Source organism: Dermacentor albipictus, chromosome 10 (assembly GCF_038994185.2).
Source record: "Dermacentor albipictus isolate Rhodes 1998 colony chromosome 10, USDA_Dalb.pri_finalv2, whole genome shotgun sequence".
Taxonomy (NCBI): Eukaryota; Metazoa; Arthropoda; class Arachnida; order Ixodida; family Ixodidae; genus Dermacentor; species Dermacentor albipictus.
Window position 1 is genome coordinate 73,012,907 of NC_091830.1, and position 21,422 is coordinate 73,034,328.

General features: G+C 45.5%; 1 protein-coding gene across 3 annotated transcripts in view; it reads left to right on the forward strand.

The window, feature by feature from the left end:
• Positions 1–21,422, forward strand: part of LOC135898171 (uncharacterized) — a 143,081-nt gene that overhangs the window by 18,596 nt on the left and 103,063 nt on the right. The window contains exons 3-4 of one of the 3 annotated variants that reach the window (XM_065426974.1): positions 4,584–4,641; positions 16,936–17,030. In XM_065426974.1, the coding sequence (XP_065283046.1) occupies positions 4,584–4,641; positions 16,936–17,030 (153 nt within the window). The remainder of the gene's footprint in view (positions 1–4,583; positions 4,642–16,935; positions 17,031–21,422) is intronic. The other 2 variants (XM_065426984.1, XM_065426993.1) reach the window with 2 other exon arrangements.

Here is a 21,422-nt window from a genome sequence, read left to right on the forward strand (position 1 = left end):
CAATGAGAGCGATGCAAACGTGCACTTTCCTTGTCATGCTGTTAGTGTGGCTTTTTGAGTATTCAACAATTTCAAATAACCAATCGGATGCATTTTTATTCGATATGGTGCGCGAATCAAACAGGCAATATTCGCTACATTTAACATTTACCCAATGAGGAGGAGGAACGAACGTTTATTGTGAGAAACAGCTAGAAAGCGTTCTTTCTTCTCCCTAGGTGTGGCCGTCTCTCTTAATCCAGAAAGCAGCTGGCTAATGCCGCAGCCCGGGCCCGGTCCACCAGACTTCACTGATCTTGCAGGCTATGCCTCCCACGTTTCTTCGATCGCTTGTAGCGGTTCTGAGTCATCTTGTTCGTTTTAACGCGATAGCGTTAAGGAGCTCGTGTCGCAGAAAAGCCGGTGTCGTCGGCGTCGGTGTCGGCGTCTGCGGCGTTGACCGTGAGCGATAAATCACGGCAGGCGCTTCATAAATAAAAAGCAACTTCCAAGATTGGCCCGGTGGGAATCGAACCAGGGTCTCCGGAGTGTGAGACGGAGACGCTACCACTCGGCCACGAGTTCGATGCTTCCAAGCGGTGCAAACGCGCCTCTAGTGAATGCGGTGTTGCCTTCGAAACGAGCCGTGGAAAGTTATACTGCGGTGTGTATTGGTAATTATGAACATGTAACGTACAGAAGTCACAATTACACGAGTTGCGAAGTGCGTTTCCGCTGCATTTCTTCTGCGCTTTCCGCACACGCAGAGCCATCTTGCGGCAAACACAGAAGACCCCCTCCTCTCAATGTACGGCGCTGCCCCGACAGGAGGCGCACCGCGCGCGCATTGGGACCGCTGCCAGGCGCGTCGCGGGACTCCCTCTCCCCTGACGACGCTTCGCCGTGCTCCCGGTCCTTTCTTTAGATCACTATCTATCTCTCTGCCCGTGCCGATCGCGACGTTTGGCTGGCGTAGATCGTTTCCCCTCCGAGACACCGAGTTCTTTGGTTCGTTCCGTTCGCTCAGGCGCACGTTTCGTTGCCGCGCCGAACGCTGCGTTGCTCGACGCTCACCGCGTGATAGGTGGGCGCTAAGTCCGATGCGGCCCGCATCGTAAGTGATCGCTATGCCGTAGCGCATTTTCTTATACCCCTTGGTGGGTCGACGGGAACGCAGTCGCGTCCCACTGTTGAAGGCGAAGCTTAAGCGTCCTCCAATTTTTTCTCGCGGTGTTGGCACACCGACACCATGTCTTGGAGGGTGTCTGGTGCATCACAATAGACGTCAGGCTCTGGAGTTTTGCAAGAGGCGTAGCGCCACCTGTCGGTGCGAAGAGGCAGTAATTGAGTAGTGCGAAGCCCACCTCCCTCGCTAAGTTCCCCATGCGGCTAGCGACTGCGAAATAACGATTTAACTAGACTTTGGTCCACATTGTGAGTGTTTTGCGCATTTAACACCCACACAGAGAGCTATGAATTTCTCCGCTAGTCGGACGCGCTGCCGAACTGCCATAAAGCGCTTACTGGCTCACTCTTCAGACTGATGGCGGAAACGACGGCAACCGCGATAGCTCCGCGCGCTACGAAGAAACGCCGCAATCGACGTTACTGTTGTGTTGTAAATTGCCATGAACGTGGAGGACGGAATAACAGCGTTGAGTTTCACCGATTTCCATCGCAATAGTATGAAGGGGAAAATTGAGAGCGCTCGAGAGGAGCCGTTCAATGTATTGGGCAATCGAATTACTTGCATTCCCCACAACACAGAGGCTCGCATGAGAAAGCGCGATAATGTTATTCTGCTGTAATTGTGTTGCGTAGCCCTGACGGAGGACCGTGGCAACCAAGCGAAAACTCAAGAATCTGCAGCCGCCACTTCGTTGGCAACAGAAAAAACAACGTTGCGAACCATCCTGCGTATGTGCCATCGATATTTTCTGTCCGCCTCCGCTTGACTCAACAAGTGGAACGGAGAGATTTGGCTGGCCAGCTTAACCAAACATTTTGGTTCACTTATGAGTTCAAAATCCTGTTCTAGAGCATCGTTGTATCGCGAGCTCATTTCTAGTTTCGGTATTTTATATGTCCTGCAGCCGATACAACAAGCACGTTTCTCAACCTGCTGAGTCTGCACCACTGGGATTTTCAAATGTGAGCAATAAAGTTGCTGTAGAAGCATTGGATAAGCAATTGCGAATTAACGCACGTGTGTAAAAAAATGTCGCGTTTATTTACATTTACTTGTGCGCGTGTGTTGCTCGAACCGCCTGAGAAAAGTTCGAAGGTACTGAGCGACGCTGTAGCTCCTGCGAGACAGAAAGATGCGGCGCGCAGGCATCGTAGGAATTTTACTTTCGTTATGTTCGCACGCTGTTTGCTGCCTTGGAAAACGTTTTCTGTTTGCTGCCCTGAAATAGGCTAGGGAAAGATTGGCTCTCTAAATAATTGCGAGAAAAAGGACATTATGAGAAAATGCATAAAGATATAGGAGATACTTGAGTCTTGTGTTTAGGACACATTCAATATGAACCAATTTGAAATGCTTAGATTTTTATGCTGATATGCCTATAAAGAAACGTGATGCTCTCTGTACTTGCGAGTTCCAGCACGCCGAAACAACACCTTACACTTCTTTTATATTATACGCGTACTTCACTCTGCTGAGCTTCCTTTCCGAAGCGTGGATGGGCGGAAGAAGCTTTCCAGGTCCTTCATTTTTAGGAAACCGTGCCTTAACACAACCGAAAGAGGAGGGTCATTGTGGCCTATGCACCTTCGCTTGCAGAGAGCTCTTCTTGCACTACACAGTTCGCGCCAAGGCTGCGCGAACTGTGTAGGGGCTCTGGTTACAAGTTCTCCGCAGCGCAGCCTGGGCAGAGTCTGAGGTCTATATCGGCATAGGTATGGTAATTTGGTGGGGTGCATCCGGTGCATGATAATTACATGGACATACGTATTCCTTTGTAGTCTGCGGACGGCGGTGGCTTCTTCCTTGCTTAATTTTGGATGTGGTAGATGATATTGCCTTCTTTCCAGCCGGTAACGTTGCAATATTACGGCGTAGCTGATGGGAATGTCCTCCACACTCATCGCTTTCCGGAGACCGTGCGGCAGGAAATCGCGGCTCTTATGCTCCCGGGTGACAGCAGGTGCTGCTTCGTTTCCTGCCAGGTGTTCATCGCCTGGATTCTATGCGACGTAGGTTTCGGGTAGTTCTTGGCATCTTGTTATTTCTTTTTAAATATTCGCTGCTGCGGCAGAAATTCGGCTTTATCATAAGCTTGTACATGCCGTGTCCGAATCAGCCAAGATGATTGCTGTGTCTTTGGATGTGGCGCTGCCGAGGATAATGGCCACGTTCTCCACCGTTTCTGGATTTTTGGCTAGTATGGTGGCAGCAACTAGCTCACTCCCTTTGTTGTTGGTCACGGTAATTGATATTCTCTTCTACATGGGCATTTTGCTGCGTCTGTACTTATCAAGTTGGGGTTCCTTGAGTATTTCTTGCTGAGCGCTCTAACTTTTGCTTGTATTCTGTTTTTGTGGTATGATGCATGCACATTGCGAGGTATTGCAGCGACTGAGATAGAGTTACGAAAAAGTGGGGGCAATTGGGCTTTCGCGTCTGAGTCTGCTATGAAGTTTTAGCTGCATGCGAGTTTGCGAAGCAGTGCTCTACCTGTTTGAGTCAGCTTGAGGCGTTGCAGCTGGCTGGCTCTGTGTGCTTCACTCATTTCTTCCCAGGTGTTATGGGTGCCACGTTTGAGGGGTGTCGTGGTTGAGGTCGCACTGAGAACTCCTAGTGCGCTCTTGATTGCTTGTCTGATGACGATGTTGAGTTTTTCAATTTCAGCTTTTTTGAGGTGAGGAGTAGATATGGGGTGTCAAATGTGATAATGGTTTCTGAATAATTAGCACCCAAGACCGAGCATGTGAAATAAGGAAATCTTAAACAGCCTGCCGTTCATGTTTCGTACTTATATTCTTAGGTTACACAGATATAAGAGTAAGGCCCAGCATTTACACTTCTGTGACGCTGTGTTGGTTGCGTTTACTGAGTGTGACACAGATGCTCGTAGGTCACCAGTCCAATATCGCATGTTTAGGGGCTTCGTGTGTATATTGCATTTTATCGTGCATGTTTCTCTTTACCATTATATCTACTCTACAATAGTACTAAAGTAGGTCTTGAAGTGTAACCTTGCTAAGGACTTTCTCTTCCTTTAGTGCCCGAGTTTTGTGCAAGAGATGGCGGCATAGTAACACACCTAATACGCAACAGTCACTGATTAAATAGGAATATACTTGAGTGCGTAGTATTCCATTCATTTCTTGTTGTTTGAAATTTATCAGTCATAAATAAAATTTTTTAAACTTCAACCCTGTACTATAGCTGCCTTTATATGCTATAAATACTCTGAAATTATTCGATTCGTATGCATTTACCTTTTGATGTCATCACTAGGTTCAATATTTCAATCGAAATATTGAATCAATATCGAATCAGAAATATTTCAATTGGTTTCAAGAAATACTGTTTGCGAACTGCTAGCCAACAGTATGATGTATAGGAATCAATTGACTAAACCAGTATTCTCTTACAGCTCGTTAGTCTGCTTACCATGGCAAAGGCAGCCCTGAGGCCCATGCCGTCGGAATTGGGCAAGTATTTTATGGCGTTATTCGCGAATGGTTAGCGTTCCACTCTGCACTAATGAAATGTCGGAATGGCGCCATGACTACAACATGACTTCTGTACCGCACCATTGCCGTTTCACCCGCTCTTTATACAACGTTCTCATGCAAGTAAACTTCTAGTAAATACAACTTAGAGCATGCATAGCTCCCAAAAACATTCCATTTCGAACTTTCTTGAGAGCTATGAACGAAAAAGTCATGCTGATGTGTTACGCCATATCGAGAGCACAAATCAGAATAAAAATATTCATTGACCCTTACGAAATGGGGATTTGCATGTGAACGCAAAACAAACTACTAAGGATACCACAGGAAGACATAACGGAGTGCCTATTTGAACATAATGAACAGCATGTGCGTCGAAGAGCCTCCATTTTTACACTGTGCGTACGAAGCAGCAGTAATATCAGGACTGTTAATTTCTTTACAAAATTCAAGTAACTTCAAGCAAATGTTTTAAGAAAAAATCCAGAGCATTTAAATTACGCCGATACATTTGTAGCGCAGTTATTACAGTGCTCGTAAATATATATTGATAATAAATAGTACTCACGAAGGCCACGATTGAGCCAACAGCCCGGCGTCTAGCTTGAGCCAGGCAGCCGCGTTGGTTGATTCGTCCTCAAGATGCAAGGACGACATGTATCGGCCTCAGTAAGCCACTTGATGTATCGGAAAGGCCTTTCTGCATTTCAGTGAGCTAAACACGTAGACAGTGTTCATTGTAGGCATCGTTGAAGGGCACTGGTAAACATGCGTTCTAAAGAGTGACAGTGTCATTTTGTACACATCTAACGAGAATAAATTCAAACTTATGAAATTTCAAGTTCATAAAAAAAGATCCTCGTGATCCGGCCAGATGAATGGGGGCGAAGTGGAAGACCAGTGCACTTTTTCTAGCCTGCCCTAAGCACACACCATTCACGGGCTACACACGTACTTTATCATTCATCGTTTGCCTTTATGCTCAGGAAACGAGCAGACGTAAGCCAACCTCTAGCACTGACAAACACCGCATGTTTTATTTACTGAGTTTTTGCGCAATTTCGCTTATGCCGCTCTGACTTGCTTAGGTAACGGTGAATAAGCTTGCTCGAGCCATGTACTCTCTGGTTAACTTATTTGTTGTATTTACACTTACTGCCTCCCTGTTTGGGCTGAAGTACAAGGGGACAGATTCAAAAGAGACACACGCAAACAGATTACTTATTTTGCACGAGTAAATGAAACCGCGCAATGGATCATATTATTCCTAAGTCAAAGTGAAAATGAATGTTCTCCAAAGAAGCTTGGGGGAGAACAATGTCATGTGGGTGAGATTCGTAGACATACTTGCCGTGCTATATCATTTGAAAGTTCCCACAATGAGATTGACCCGGAGTGAATTATTGGCTCCTTGCACGCCACATAAGTAGGCTACGACTACGATCACAACTTTCAGCCTACATTTTTAATATTTCTTGCTGCCACAGCTTTTAAGATGCTTAAAACATTACTGCAAAACAGTGTATTATTTCTTAAAGTTCACTCAAAATTTGTAAAACTGCAGAACGTGCCCAAATTTCTAACCTATACACAAATTTTCAAAGCGTTGTCAGCTATTCCAATGGTGTTTCATCACATAGCAAAAGAATGTTCTACATACTACGTCAAAGAAACCGTGGACTTTGGATTGAGTCTGATCTTTGGAGACATGCAGATAATGAATTCATGGCTGTAGAAATTTTGAAACTTGCCTAATGTGAGCAGTTGCTTCATCTGTACTAGCTTGGGCAAACCGACTAAAGTCCTGTATTATCAACGCTGCAGATAACCGTCTGATATAATTCTGGAAAGCTGGTGCAATCACAAATATTTCCTGTACGTTGGCATTCTTTACAGGACTATTCAGAATCAATCTAAATGGAAAAAAAGCATAATCTCAGAGTGGTATAGCTCCAGTTGTGAATCGGTCACCGAGAAGTGATAATTTTTACGACATTGCGACAGCGTTAGACGACTTTGTCGTAGAGATCTGTGTGACAATGCGCACAGGTATTAAAGTGTAGTTTCCAAGGCGACAACAAGAGATCATTTATGGGCGTTTAGGTAAAGGTAACAGTATGGGTGTAAATAGCGGCAAAGTGGAAAATTAACCATACTGCACCATACACTGCAGTATCTCCGGGATCTGCTGATCTGGCCTTTTCATCAGAGAAAAAAGACCACTTGCCAAGTAATGATGATGCTAATAACGTGAACATGAAAATACGTGCGTGGGAAGCGCAAACGATTTAGGCGAAAATAAGTAAAACAAATTAATGGTAGAGAAATAATGCACCAGACATAACAATTGAACCAATCAAAAAATGCAAGTTATGCTGCATTGCATCAACTTTAGTGCCCCAATTCCAGTACACATACGGTGCATGTCGACCTCGTCTGCTTTCACGCCGACATTGACTGACACGGCTTTCTTTTTTCACCATTTAACAACTGCTACCATGCTTTCATTGGGCTACAACACACACTTTGTATCGGAACTCTCATCAAGGTTCTCGCCTATCGTAAAGCGAAATGATCATTGTTTAATCTTTTTACCTGCAATAAGCGAACATAGTGGCTGACTACTCAAGAGGAAGCGTTTGCGCATGTGTCATGGTGCCGAGTATGTTGGCCGCATTTCGCACCGCTTTCTATTTCTTGGAACATATTCTGAAGCAGCGTAGTGTCGGCCTTCCACGGTATCCCGCTTGTCCGAACTCGGCCAAGAAAACTTAAGAGTAGGTTGAAGGTAAATTTGAGTGATGTATTTTATGTCTTGTCGTGGTAGTTTACCGTGTGTACGTATTCTCTTCCCCACCACAAAACTAACGTAAACGAGAATGTAAAGCTATATTCAGGACTACTGCGCCTTTCGCGCGCTTTGCGTACGTAGCTTTCCTGCATTTCGACGGTAGATATTTTGCGAATATACTGGTGTAAATTCAGGAACGCACGTCGGCAACAGCGATTACGCTCGGGTGTACGGGTTGGGCACTGTGATGTCTGGTTCAGACCAGACGTATGACACTGGACCACGCAAGCGCAGTATGTACATACCTTTTATTTGTCACAGTAAAGCCACTTATATAGGAAATCATATTGAATGACGATGACGATATGTAAACTGATAGAAACGAAACTGAAACAATAAAGAAGGATACAACATCGCCTCGCGCTTGAAAATACAGCACAGTAATTTGGAACAATCAAGATAACTCGAACACTTATTGTTCAGGTAAAGAAAACCCAAATCTTTCGACAGGTCGGCGTACCCTAGTGCTGCGACGTAAACGTTGCTCCTCCGAAGCCTCTAAAGGAGTGACCAATTCTTCATTAGCTTGAGCCCTTATTTCCGGCGATCACAAAATTTCACCCTGTTCAGCGTCTGCGCGGCTTTCAGCCCCAGCGGCGCCCGAGTAGTCATGACGAGGCAATTCCCATGCCCATTGTTCTGTTGTCTGCGATTGGTTGCACGGAACCCTAACTAGTTTAGACGCGTTCCAGCAACGACCGTCCCTCATCAAAAAGCTACTTTTGCCTTTTCTGCCGACAATCTTGAAAGGTCCCATATAGGTTACCGACGCTTTCCCAACGCCTGCTGGCTTGCGTACACGAACGAAGTCCGCTACACAAAAGGCTGGTTTTTTGGCACCTCGCCTCCTGTCCGTGTACTGTTTTGCATACGCGTGCTTCGCCTTAACCCTAGCAGGAACATTTTTATTCGAACCGGCATGGACACCCTCTCTTGTCGGCAAACCCACTGTATTCAGTCTTATTCTCGGCTGGCGCCCGTGAAGCAACTTGGCTGGCGACACACCCATTGTCTCATTCGCCGTCGACCTATATATGCCGCGATAGTCAACCACAGCAGCCTGGAGGAGCCGTTGTTGCAATCAGGAAACCTGCATAAAACCTTTCAGCACGTGATTAAAGCGTTCAATCGCGCTGTTTCTTTTTGGATAGTACAGAGAAGAACAACGATGTGCAATATCCCTGTCTCCCAAGAATGTTTCAAACATTTGCGATCTAAACAGAGGCCCATTATCTGTGACAATTTCCTCTGGATATCATTCTCGGTGGAACACAGTCTGCAAAAAATCGATTACACTCTGTGACGTCACTGTAGACAAAAAAGCAACCTCAGGCCACTGGGAATGATAATCGATCAGCGATATCACGTACCTACATTTTGAAGGGGCCCATTCAATCGGTCCCACTATGTTAATTGCCAACTTCTGCCATGATAGCGCTGTAAACGTCACCGCCTGCAATGGGGCAAACAGCGGTTTAGCGGACTCGTCCGCGGCCTGGCAGATTTGACAAAAAAGGATTGTTCCTTCTACCTGTTTATTCAAACGCGGCCATCAGTAAATATCGCGTAATTTCTGCTTCGTCCTCACAATTCCTGGGAGACCTTCGTGCACAAAACCAACAAGGAGCGAGGTTGATTCACTCGGTACAACTACCTGCTCGCCGCGCATGAAAATGCCATCAACGAAAGAAAGCTCTTCTCGCACGTTAAAGTGCGGCATTATTTCTGCAGGCAAAGCTTTTCTAGGAACCCAACCATGTACCACGTGTACAACAACCTGTTGCAGTATGCTGTCTGCAGCAGTGGCCACCTGCAGCCGTTCCTTTGTTAGGCACTCTGATACAACGGCGTTATACAAGGCGTCGGTATTGTCCATGGGCATAGCGAGAGGCTCACGCGATAGGGACGACACGTCGCGGTTGTACTGCCTTGTTCGTTGCTGCAGTGCCTTTTCCATTGATATGGCTTCCGCGAGAAACTTTGCGACGGTCTTTGGTGGGTTGCGTATTAGGCCACCGAAGAACTCTTGCTTACCACCACGCATCAGGTTCCTGACCTTCTTTTCTTCCGGCATGGATGGATCCGCGCGTCAGAAAAGTTGGCACATATTATCGACTAAATTGCGACGCTTTCGTTCGGCCGCTGTACTCTCGCCTGAATTACAGATTCAGCTCGCTCCTTGCGATCGAGGCTGGCGTATGTGCTGATTAGCTGGCGTCGGAATTCGTCCCATGTCGATAAGGCCGCCTCACGGTTCTCAAACAGTGTCCGCGCGTAGTCCTCGAGGGCAAAGTAGGCGTTGCGTAGCTTGCGCTCTGGAGTCCAGTCTTTAAATTCTGTGGCACGCTGAAAGTGATCGAGCCAGTCCTCAACATCTTCGAAAGTGTCCCCATGGAAGGATGTGGGGATTCGCGGCTGGTTAAGGATGACCTCGGTCGATGCGGTTAAGGAAGAAGACGGAACTGATGTACTCATCTTTCTAACTCGATTGGGTAGAGGCTCGTGCTCAGGTGGCAGTCCCTGAAGTCGACGGCTTGTCCGTACGTGAACAGTAGTCAGCTCGACCAGACTTCGTACTGGACTTGTAGACGGCGTTCGATCTACTGTACTGTACTGTTTGGCTGTAGGTTTGTATTGTAGATAAGAGATACTGACTCCTGCAATATCTGTCTTCTGTATCCTACCTTTTTCAGTACAAAACTTGATAACAGGAACGCGACATAAAGCACACTTTTCTGCATGTTATTGTCCTGCCAAATGCACTAGCCACGCGCAAAGGTGCGCTGACTCAGGCACTATAGCAGAATAAGGTATAATTTTAGGGCACACGGATGCTCTGCCAGCATTTATTCAATACATGGGCAACCACACAAAGATTGCCATGAGAAGAGGAAATAGGGCGAAAGAGAGAGCTGTTAGAACAAAGCTGTCAACAGCAGCATACACAACTCGTGCTCCATTCCTCTAGCATCTGCCGAGAAATTCACGCGATCGTCGAGCGCAGGGAGGTGGGGCAAGCGGGGTCGCCGTTGCCACGACACTAAACGTAATTCGTATTTTTTTTTGCGAAGCATGGAATACGAAGCAGCAGGAGAGAAACTGCCGCTCCTGACGCAATCGCCGTTTACCTGTGGAGCAGCTAGGGTGCGGCCCTGGAAATTTTCACTCCTCGCATATAAAACTCAGAGCTCACTTGCAATGCAATCAGTTTCCCCACATAACATATGAAATAGTTAAAGCAGGCGTAATTCAGGTGTAGAAGACGGGCGTCGAAAAATAACATGTCAGCTGAGCTTTACTTAGCGTGGCGATACACGGTCTAAATGGAACTATCGACCTATAAGTATCGTTCAGGTTTTTTTTTGTTAAATAATTGAGCAATTTGTATCGAACGGCTACCAAATTAGCTTGTCGAGTGCCACGTACTGTCATAGCGCAATTTGGTTTTATAGAACAGTTTTCTACTGAAGTAACCTTAACAGCTTCATCTGACAATCCTAAATATTCTGTTGAAGCGGACCATTTTTCTTTTTTTTTACATTTAAAGACGTGATTCTACTTTTTGGCCGTAAGAACTGTTTGCCAAATTAAAAATAATTGGAATGACGGGTGCACGCTTAGGAATGAAGCCTAACCAAACTACTTCATGCGAAGAAATGTGTGTTTATTTGTGATTCTCCCCATTTAAAAACTCATACTAGTATGCCACGACCTACTGAACTAGGACTACCTTTATTGTTATTTCAAATTTGTGACTTACTTCGATGTTTAACATCTCTTAGCTCTACACCATATGGTGACGATACTTACATTTTATATTCTAGTAAAGACCAAAATATATTTCGTAATCCAAAGTGAGTGCTGATGGAGAGAATATATAGAACCAGATCTGAAGGAACGTAATTAGGAAGAAGGCGAACAATATGGCGCACTTGGGAGTGGTTAAACGTAGGGATTGCAAAAACCGTACAACTTTTGTAGATCTCGCTACGTCTCGAACACGCTCATTTTATACGGTGATAACGTGGCACCACCTCCTCTTCATTGGCTGCACCGTCACGTGCCCAGTTATGCACTCACTTAGCCACGTATTTAGTCAGCCAGATGGCTGCGACGCAACATGGGCAATGACGCACGCAGCAGGCACAGCTTTGGTCAGCCAGAACAATGACGTCACAGCCTCGTTTGGGGAAACATGCTCTATTGCATCCCCAAGCACCGGGCTGGATTCCCACCATGACCCAAATGTACCAAATTTTTTCTAAAGCCATTAATTTACTTTGTTTACAGTAACCTCCCTGAGAAATTCGGCGTCAACACGAGCATTTTTGGCGTGTTTTTATTATTTGCGCCATTGGTCGTTTTACTGCCATATTTTAGTCACGCCGACCAGGACGGAATTTGGCTTAATTGGGCATACAACGCTTACCCTTGAAAAATTTCCTATACGTATCCGCCCTCTCCTGACTAGTGGTATTATTGCATCTGACCCCGCTAAAGTTCTAGAAGTCCAACTCCCGAAACATTTCGTATGTTATCTACGTGATTACTGAGTAGTAACACAGCAGTCTATGGGTTTCGGGCACGCAGTAATGTTGGCTTATACTTTATATGAGCAATACTCTTATCTGTTTGCTATAATTTTAACAGTCATTACAATTATTGTATTTATTCCTTGGGTAATACTTACGCCTCACGCTTACACTAACTGTGACAGATTGAAAACTAAGCACCTCAAGTTATTACGATCAGAAGTCCGACGGATATTACTCTCCACACTTCGACGTGCTCGCCACATTTGTGAGGAAGATTCACAAGTACTCACTACGTATTCGAGCGCACAATTTCATCCATAGAACACTTCCTGTTAAAGCAATTGAGGACACCCACCTGCCCCCATTCCTGGTACGCGCGATTTTCCTCCAACATTAAACCATTTGCCCTCAATGACGAAGACAAGCGATGACAAGTTTTATACAAAGCTTTCTATGACTTTCGGCAGTCGTTACCAATTTACCTTAAGGAGCATAGGACTATATAAATACTGAAGCACAGCCTCAGCACTTTCTTTCAACTTGTACATTTTTGTATGGCTTACGTAGCATTGAAACGTTGTTGCTTCTTACTGTTTTGTCATTGACGCTACATTCGATCAATGATTGAGCTACATGTTCTGGGAGGTCTCCCAATCAGTTGCTTCAGTCTTTGAGTATTGACCTTCTCCTACATTTATAATCCAGATGCATCATATGCTATGTGTAATGAAACGATACTAATTGATATTTCCGGTATTTTCTAATGACTTAAAGCGTTCAAAACAGCAAGCCTTCCTTTATTTTGCCTGCTTCTTTCAAAAATCATTTAGTTTTGACAGTATACGAATTTTCTTCGTCGTCTAGGGAGCATTGAAGGTGGCGTTCTTGTGAAGGCAGATGTCTAATTGCGTTCCTGTGTAAGCATGCGCCCGTCGCGAGGATAATTATCCTTCCTTACTTAATATCAATATCTATATTACTGCCATTGTTAGGAACAAAAAAGGCAGTAAACAGTGAACTAAAAGGACATCAGCCCATCTTTCCCGTTGTTCGACTATGGTTTCATAAGTTCAAGTACACCTGATTTGTGCGTGTATTGTAAAGCAAAGGCAAGATGCCGATTGAAATTATTCTCGAAGTTACGTACCATTTATTCGAGACCACAGGCCGTGGACTCCTCGAGCGTAAGGGTGTAAAATCCGTGGAGAGTGGCCTGTCTATGGCTGCGACTATACATTATTTAATTTTTTAAAGGTTGTTTTCACCCTTGACCAGAACGTGGTCAGGCTCTTCTGGCGAAAATTACATTGCGAAGTTACCTCAACAACGGCCACCCAGAGCGTTGCCGTAATTTTTTTTTTTTAGAAATGATGCAAGCGATGCTCCATATGGCCGCTTTACCGTCCGTGGTTTTGTGAGCGCAAGCTCCTCTCTTTCTAGCAAATCGTGCCACAGATTTACGGGCCTTTACACATGCGTGACAACGCGGGCAGCACAATGGCGCCACCGGGATGCCACCAGATGCCTTACACAGCGAGTTAAAGGTTTTAAGGATGCCATGAATTATGGCGTGCTTGAGTGCACTCACAACGGCGGTTAGATTGTACACCATTTGAGGAGTCCTAGCGTAACGTTAAACCAGGCTGTCCCTGCCATTGCTTCACACTTCCCTCGAAATTCCTAAGTTTGTTTGCTGCAATACCGCAGTGATGCATCATTGCAAATATGTCACCCTTCGTGTCCTGCCTGAAGTCTCGAGTGTAAGACACATAAACCGCAACTTCAACAAGTCTCACTCAGGAATAATGGCACCGGAATAGTAGTAAAGAAAACATTTTGCCGTGACAAGTACACAATAAATGCTTGTTATGGCTTAATATAGCATCTTTTCAAAGCGTGAATGCTTCCTCTACCCTCCGAGGGATCTGGAAACAGAGACAAAACAAGCGATATATAAACATCAGTGTATGTTGGACATATTTCATCATGCTGTCTCAAAAGGGGCACATGTATGTATGTTTTGCCACGTTAAAGCCAAGAAGCAGTTTGTTTCGCTAAGCTACGTCTTGTACAGGCATGGTAGATGCACTATCGGCCAGCACTTAAACTCACGCCTGTACCAGAAAGAAAAGGTTGCTGTCCGTATTCAGCAGTATGCTTAGAAGTGCCACAACATCGATTTTCACTTGCGATTGCTATTTTAACTTCGAAAAAAGGTCCTAAACGAACCGCCGACCCGGGACGGTGTATGGGCTGTTACTGTCGATTTCGATAGCCGTTTCTTGTTCTTCACGCAAAGGATATGCAACGTTTCCTTAGTTCAGTGATGCCTTTCAGTCAACACGCCTGTGTAGTCACATATCTTCGTCAGAGAAGCGCAGGCTAGTGCTGGGAGCCTTCGGCGATGGCACATATAAATGTGTTTATGACGCGTCACATCAGCTGTCATCGCTTCTTGTGCTGGCACTGTATACATGAAAAAATTGTTTATTTAAGAAAACCGATGCCAAAGTTTAAATATAGAGTGATTTTTCCTTGTTATATTTCTTGATTCCTGAGCCTAGACGCAACGATAGCGTGAGGACGAACTCGGCGGATACGCTAGGCCTAAGCTTCGGTGGGGACCGATCTCGGCGCGGGCAGCTGGCGAAAGCTACAATGTGCGTATTTGAGCCTCAGAACCTTTTTTAGTACAATAGGGAAAGTGGAAGCGCACGAATCACTTCAGCTTTGTTATCGGTGCGATAATATCAGTCAGCGATAGGCTTCGAACTCGGGGTCCGTTCGCGCGCGTCCGAACGACTTCTGTATTTCATGTCCACTCCACAACACTGCGACAACGGCGACAACTCCCAGTGATACGTTACGTGCGAACTACTAAAAAAAACGCGTCGTCGTCTGCGTTTACGTGGTTTACTTCAAGAATTGAGCTATCCGCCCAGTCAAAAGAGAAAATAAAAATACACGAAAGTGATTTTCAGTTTCAAATGTGCATGAATAAACAGGGCAGCTCACTCACCTTTATTCTAAGCTGTCACACGAAAGAGGGTTTTATAACACCAAGATATAGCGTTATTTAGGACAAGAGGCTAGTATCCAGTGATCAAATTGTATAAAGTATTTAATATTCAGCAGCGCTCGTCCATGCGTACTGAAACCAGCGCGGCACAAATACAACCAGCGCAGTTTCTAGTGCCAACCAGCGAACTGCAGCGAGAACCAGTGCCTGTACAGCGCAAACTAGTGCGCCCCAGCGTCATGGCAGTGGAACCAGCGTCTTTTCCAGTGTGACCCAGCTCTTATCCAGCGTTTTCACTGGTGTCCCAGCGAGTCCCAGCGAGTCCCAGCGAGGGCCAGCGTAACCAGTGCGACCCAGCGCTAAAAAGCGCGCTGGTTTTACACTGGAAGACAATGGGAGACGCTGGTTTTTGCAATAGGGATGTGAATCCAGAGCCACTCTGGAGCATATATTATGGTAATGCCGAGGGATATGTAACAATAAAGAGAACGCGACCTCTAGCAGCAGCCTTCGCACGCGTTGGCAAGCCGCGCTACTCAGCCCCACCCTCGAGGATCAGCTATGGGCCATCAAGGGGGCTGAGGATGCCGCCAGGACCCACGAACTCCTGGCCGTCAATTTTGGCCCTCCCGACCAACTCGCAGGGCACGCAATAAAGTTATTTCCTCCTCCTATCTAAACTACTTAATAGCTCACGTTTCAATTAATAGATTCTAGGTTGCCCAAATATATCGATAGTACTAGGTCTGCCCATAATTACAACTTTCCATTATCTAATGCAACATGAATTATGGGAAAATGACTACCTCCTTATCAGGGATTCAACCATGGAATGACTTACCCCATGCTCTAAAATCATCATCATGCTTGCATGTATTCAAATATGAGCATAAAGATTTCATTTTGTATAACTAGTTCTCCTGATTAACTTACATTGTATATAAAATGTACATTTCATTTATTAAATAAGTTATAACAATATAGATTGGTAATGTGCCATTTTTTTCATGTGTGACTTGTATAAAAATCGAATGTATTCCTTTTCACTACTTCGTTCTCTCTTTATTTACTTATATATTGCATAATATTACACTGCTGTATTAACTAATCATTTTGTACCAATCTCCTTAATAGAGGGTCCCGCTGCAGTCGTTTGACTACGAGAACCTCTCCTGTATACTATTAATAACCAACTACCCGCCGTGGCTGCTCCGTGGCTATGGTGTTTGGCTGCTGAGCACGGGTTCGCGGGATCGAATCCCGGCCATGGCGGTTGCATTTCGATGGGGGCGAAATGCGAACACACACGTGTACTTAAATTTAGCTGCACGTGGAAGTACCCCAGGTGGTCAAACTTTTCGGAGTCCTCCACTACGGGCGTGCCTCTTAATCAGAAAGTGATTTTCGCACGCACAACCCCATAATTTATTTTTTACTTAAAAACCATGTATCTTGAAAGAAGGATAAACTGAAACTGAAATGGATTTGCCTATTTTTTCTATACGTATATCGCCTGGGAAAAGAGTATTTGGTTGCATATATTGACATATTCACGACTAGAAATAAAATTTACAGGTTATATAGTTGGCGCTAAGGTTAAAGGCTGGTTTTACGTAAATATAATATTTTTTTTTAAATTCTAGAATGCAATTTTATCTGAGGCAGAACAATCTAAAAGTCAGCTACGATGTTTCTAAAGCCATGAATAACCTGCTTCTCGCCCTTTAATGGTTTGGCGATTGTTGAAGATTTAGCTCTTCTAAGTTGGCTCAAGTTATGGCTGCTACCCATGAAGGTCTGTCATGCATCTTGTTCGGCAAGCGAAAGTATTGCTTCTCAGAAAATGCATTGTCTTTTTTGGTCCACAGATGCCAATCTTCGTACTGTAATAAGTGTGGCTGGCTTTTCATACAATGGAGCAAATTCTCTTCTTGCGATTGGTTGGTTATGGGGAGCCAATTGTGTAAGTACCGACTTCGTCATTAATACACACGCGGTGTGAATGATCCCAGCTGATTTTATTTCGCTTCATTTATTACTACCTTGAAGCCACTGAAGCAATAAAGAGGAGAGTGATGTAGTTCAAAAGAGCAGTACAAAGAGACAATTTCTTCATATAAAAAGACAGCTAATATTCAGCGAGAAGAAACGATGGGTAGCGTGGTGGCAATTGATTCGGAAAAGTGATCGTACTTCTTCGAATTCCGTATTATGTATAAGTGCAGCCTTTGTAAACATGTCTTGAATTGGACTTTGAGAAAAGAGACGTATGTCGGTAATAAAATCATATATGGTCATGTGGGTTTAAATGAGAACAATACAACTTTCATAGAAAATGCCACCAAACCATACAAATTTATGATACAGGGTGCAGTACAGTTGCGCGCAAAAAACGAAAACAATGACGCGTTCGCCGTGCGGGGGCTACCACGAAGTATCGAGCCCTAGTGGTGCGGGGCGCGTGGTGCGTGCTCGTCCTCGATGCTGCTCGACTTTCAAGGCCAGCCACTCTTCTCTGGAGGCCCGCTTCAGAGAATCGCGCACCCACCACTACGCTGATCTCGGACGCCAAAGGCCGGTGTTACTGCTAGGCAACCGGTCCACTAAGCCAGGCGTGGAGGCCTCTTGCCCCAGTCACTGCGTCGACTAGCCTTGCTGCCGGAGGCGACAGCAGCAGCTAGAGCTACTGCGAGCCTACCGCGGCTGCGTTGGCCACCGCGACCGTCATCACAGTCGCTGCTTCGACTGCAAGTTCCGCCATGCCATGGGGACGCCCATGGTGACTTCGTCCAAACGCCGGCCGATCTTCCGGACAGGCATCGGCCTCAACGCGTCAACAAACTCCGCACAAACGAACGCATGGCGAATAACTACATATATTCGACGACAGACATTCCAGTAGCAGCCGCAGGACGGCCTGTATTAGTTATAATACCTTCACTTATATGTCTCGCGCCAAGCGTGTGTTCATCATAGTCATCATCAGCCTGGTTACGCCCACTGCAGGGCAAAGGCCTCTCCCATACTTCTCCAACAACCCCGGTCATGTACTAATTGTGGCCATGCCGTGCCTGCAAACTTCTTTATCTCATCCGCCCACCTAACTTTCTGCCGCCCCCTGCTGCGCTTCCCTTCCCTTGGGATCCAGTCCGTAACCCTTAATGACCATCGGTTATCTTCCCTCCTCATTACATGTCCTGCCCATGTCCATTTCTTTTTCTTGATTTCAACTAAGATGTCATTAACTCGCGTTTGTTCCCTCACCCAATCTGCTCTTTTCTTATCCCTTAAAGTTACACCTATCATTCTTCTTTCCATAGCTCGTTGCGTCGTCCTCAATTTAAGTAGAACCATTTTCGTATGCATCAAGGTTTCTGCCCCATACGTGAGTACTGGTAAGACACAGCTGTTATACACTTTTCTCTTGACGGATAATGGCAACCTGCTGTTCGTGGTTTGAGAATGCCTGCCACACGCACCCAAGCCCATTCTTCTGATTATTTCAGTCTCATGATCCGTATCCGTGGTCACCAACTTCCCTAAGTAGATGTATTCCCTTACCACTTTCAGTGCCTCGCTACCTATTGTAAATTGCTGTTCTCTTCCGAGACTGTTAAGCATTACTTTAGTTTTCTGCAGATTAATTTTTAGACCCACTCTTCTGCTTCGCCTCTCCAGGTCAGTGAGCATGCATTGCAATTGGTCCTCTGAGTTACTAAGCAAGGCAATATCATCAGCGAATCGCAAGTTAAGCGTGTGTTATGTGCTGTTAATATGGATTGTGTGTTCTGTACGCACCCGTCTGCCGATTGCGTAACTTGGTGCGTGGTCCTGGGTCCAAACCTGTCTCATTCCATCACAATCTGGTAAACGTGCCAGGATAACGCTCCTAAAATTATAGAAAGACATTATCCTCTCTTGAATATACGCGCGCAGAAAACTAAATAATGAATACAGAAAGACTAGGTACCATTGGGTCACCGCTTGGATTGTCAGGTGCGGAATCGCGTACGTGGATTCTCAAGGAACAAGCAAAATAAAGACCCGAACTTGCTGCAGAGTGGGAGGCGTGTAGGGTAGCACACGAAAGAACTGAACAACTTCTTCCCCAATAGAAACATTGATTGGATGCCTCTTCCAAGTGGCGTTCCTTAGGTTTTCAAGACCCAAAAATTGTTTCCATTAGTTGAAGAACGACGCAATGATTTGCATGGATACTTGCAAAGGTTGGGCCGAGTGGCAACAGGACAAGAATGGCCACAACAGAAGTGGGCCTTAGCTGCGAGCATGTCCTTGAGTGGTGAAGCATTAACATTAATTTCCCAAACGACTGCTGTCATATCTCTAGACTATGAGAAAGTTGACAAAGCTTTGTTGCAAAGATTTCGTCTCACTGCGCAATGTTACGAGGAGAAATTGCCTAAGGCGCGGGCGGAAGATGAAGAAACCGAGAGTCAGTTAGCTGCTAGGCTTTCAGGCTACTTCGACCACTGGAGTATCATGGCTAACTTGTCCAGCACGTTGGACACCCTTCGAAGCCATGGTCGCCAGATGGTTTATCCGGTGTTGCCATCCAAAGCTTGCAGTATTCCTGAAAGAATGAGAATAAACGTCAGTTCAAGAGTTAGTTGACACTACTGATCAGCTCTTTGAAGCCCAGAATCTATCTAATCTCGGGAAGCTTCCAGCGGGCGGAGAAGGTTTCAGTAAAAATACCATCGATCCTCCAAGCATATCCCCACCAAGCTGTATGCTATCCAAGCGTCTGGGGCATCAAGCTCATGAATGCCGATATCACGCTTAATAAGTGACGAAGTAAAAGGTCTGTTGAAAGATAGGACCAGGCAGGATGCCGTAAAGGCTATTCAACAGTAGACCCTATTCCCACTATCAATCAGCTGATAGAGAAATGTGCGGAATATAACGAACCATTATATATAGCTTTCATTGATTACGAAAAAGAGTTTGATTCATTCGGAACCTCAGCAGTCATGCAGGCATTACAGAATCAGGGTGTAGACGAGCCGTGTGTAAAAATACTGAAAGATATCTATGGCGACTCCACAGCCACCATATTCGTACATAAACAAAAAAAAATCCCAATAAAGAAAGGCGTCACGCAGGGAGTTACGATCTCTCTACTGCTATTCACAGCATGTTTACGGAAGGTATTCAGAGACCTGGATTGGGAAGAATTGCTGATAAGAGGTAATGGAGGATGCCTCAGTAACTTGCGATTCGCTGATGATATTGCCTTGCTTAGTAACTCAGGGGACCAATTGCAATGCATGCTCACTGACCTAGCCAGGCAAAGCCGAAGGGTGGGTCTTAAAGTTAACATGCAGAAAACTAAAGTAATCTTCATCAGTCTAGGCAGAGAACAACAGTTTACGATAGGTAGCGAAGCACTGAAAATGGTACGGGAATGCCTCTGCTTAGGGCAGGTAGGGTAACAGCGGATCTGGATCTTGAGACTGAAATAATCAAAAGATGAAGAATGGGCTGGGGTGCCTTTCGCAGGCATTCTCAGATCATGAACAGCATGTTGCCATTATCCATCGAGAGAAAAGTGCACAACAGCTGTGTTTTACCAGTACACACCTACGGGGCAGAAACCTTGAGGCTTACGAAAAAGGTTCTACTTAAATTGAGGACGACGCAACGAACTATGGAAAGGAGAATGATGGGTGTAACGTTAAGGGATAAAAAGAGTGCAGATTGGGTGAGGGAACAAACTCGAGTTGATGACATCTTAGTTGAAATCAAGAAAAAGAAACGGGCATGGGCAGAGCATGTAATGCGGAGGGAAGATAACTGATTGTCATTAAGGGTTACGGACTGAATTCCAAGAGGAGGAAGCGTAGCAGGGGGTGGAAGAAAGGTAGGTGGGCGGATGAGATTAAGATGTTTGCACGGACAAGATGGCCACAATTAGCACATGACCTGGGTATTTGGCGGAGTATCGGAGAGGCCATTGCTCTCCATTGGGTGTAGCCAGGCTGCTGATGATACAAAATGCTAGAATTGAAAACATCATTAGCATGCCTGATTAACTCGAGCAGCATAGGTTATAATTCGTAACCACGTACTTTCAAAGGCGATGCCAATAAATCATCGAGCAGTGATACCAATATTGCGGTATCATCGGCCGCCAAGCGATACTCGGTGTCATCGGGCTCCATGTGTTTGATAAACGAAACTGCGGCGCTAGTGTGCGGGAGCTGCCGGCAGGCCGGTTCAGCCAGGATGGAGCTCATCGTTAGTAAATGAATTTGCGTAATCTTCATCACTTTGCCCCGCAGGGGCGTCTGCGTCAGCAGGCGTTTGGTGTGTTGCGACACCACGTACCCGAGCA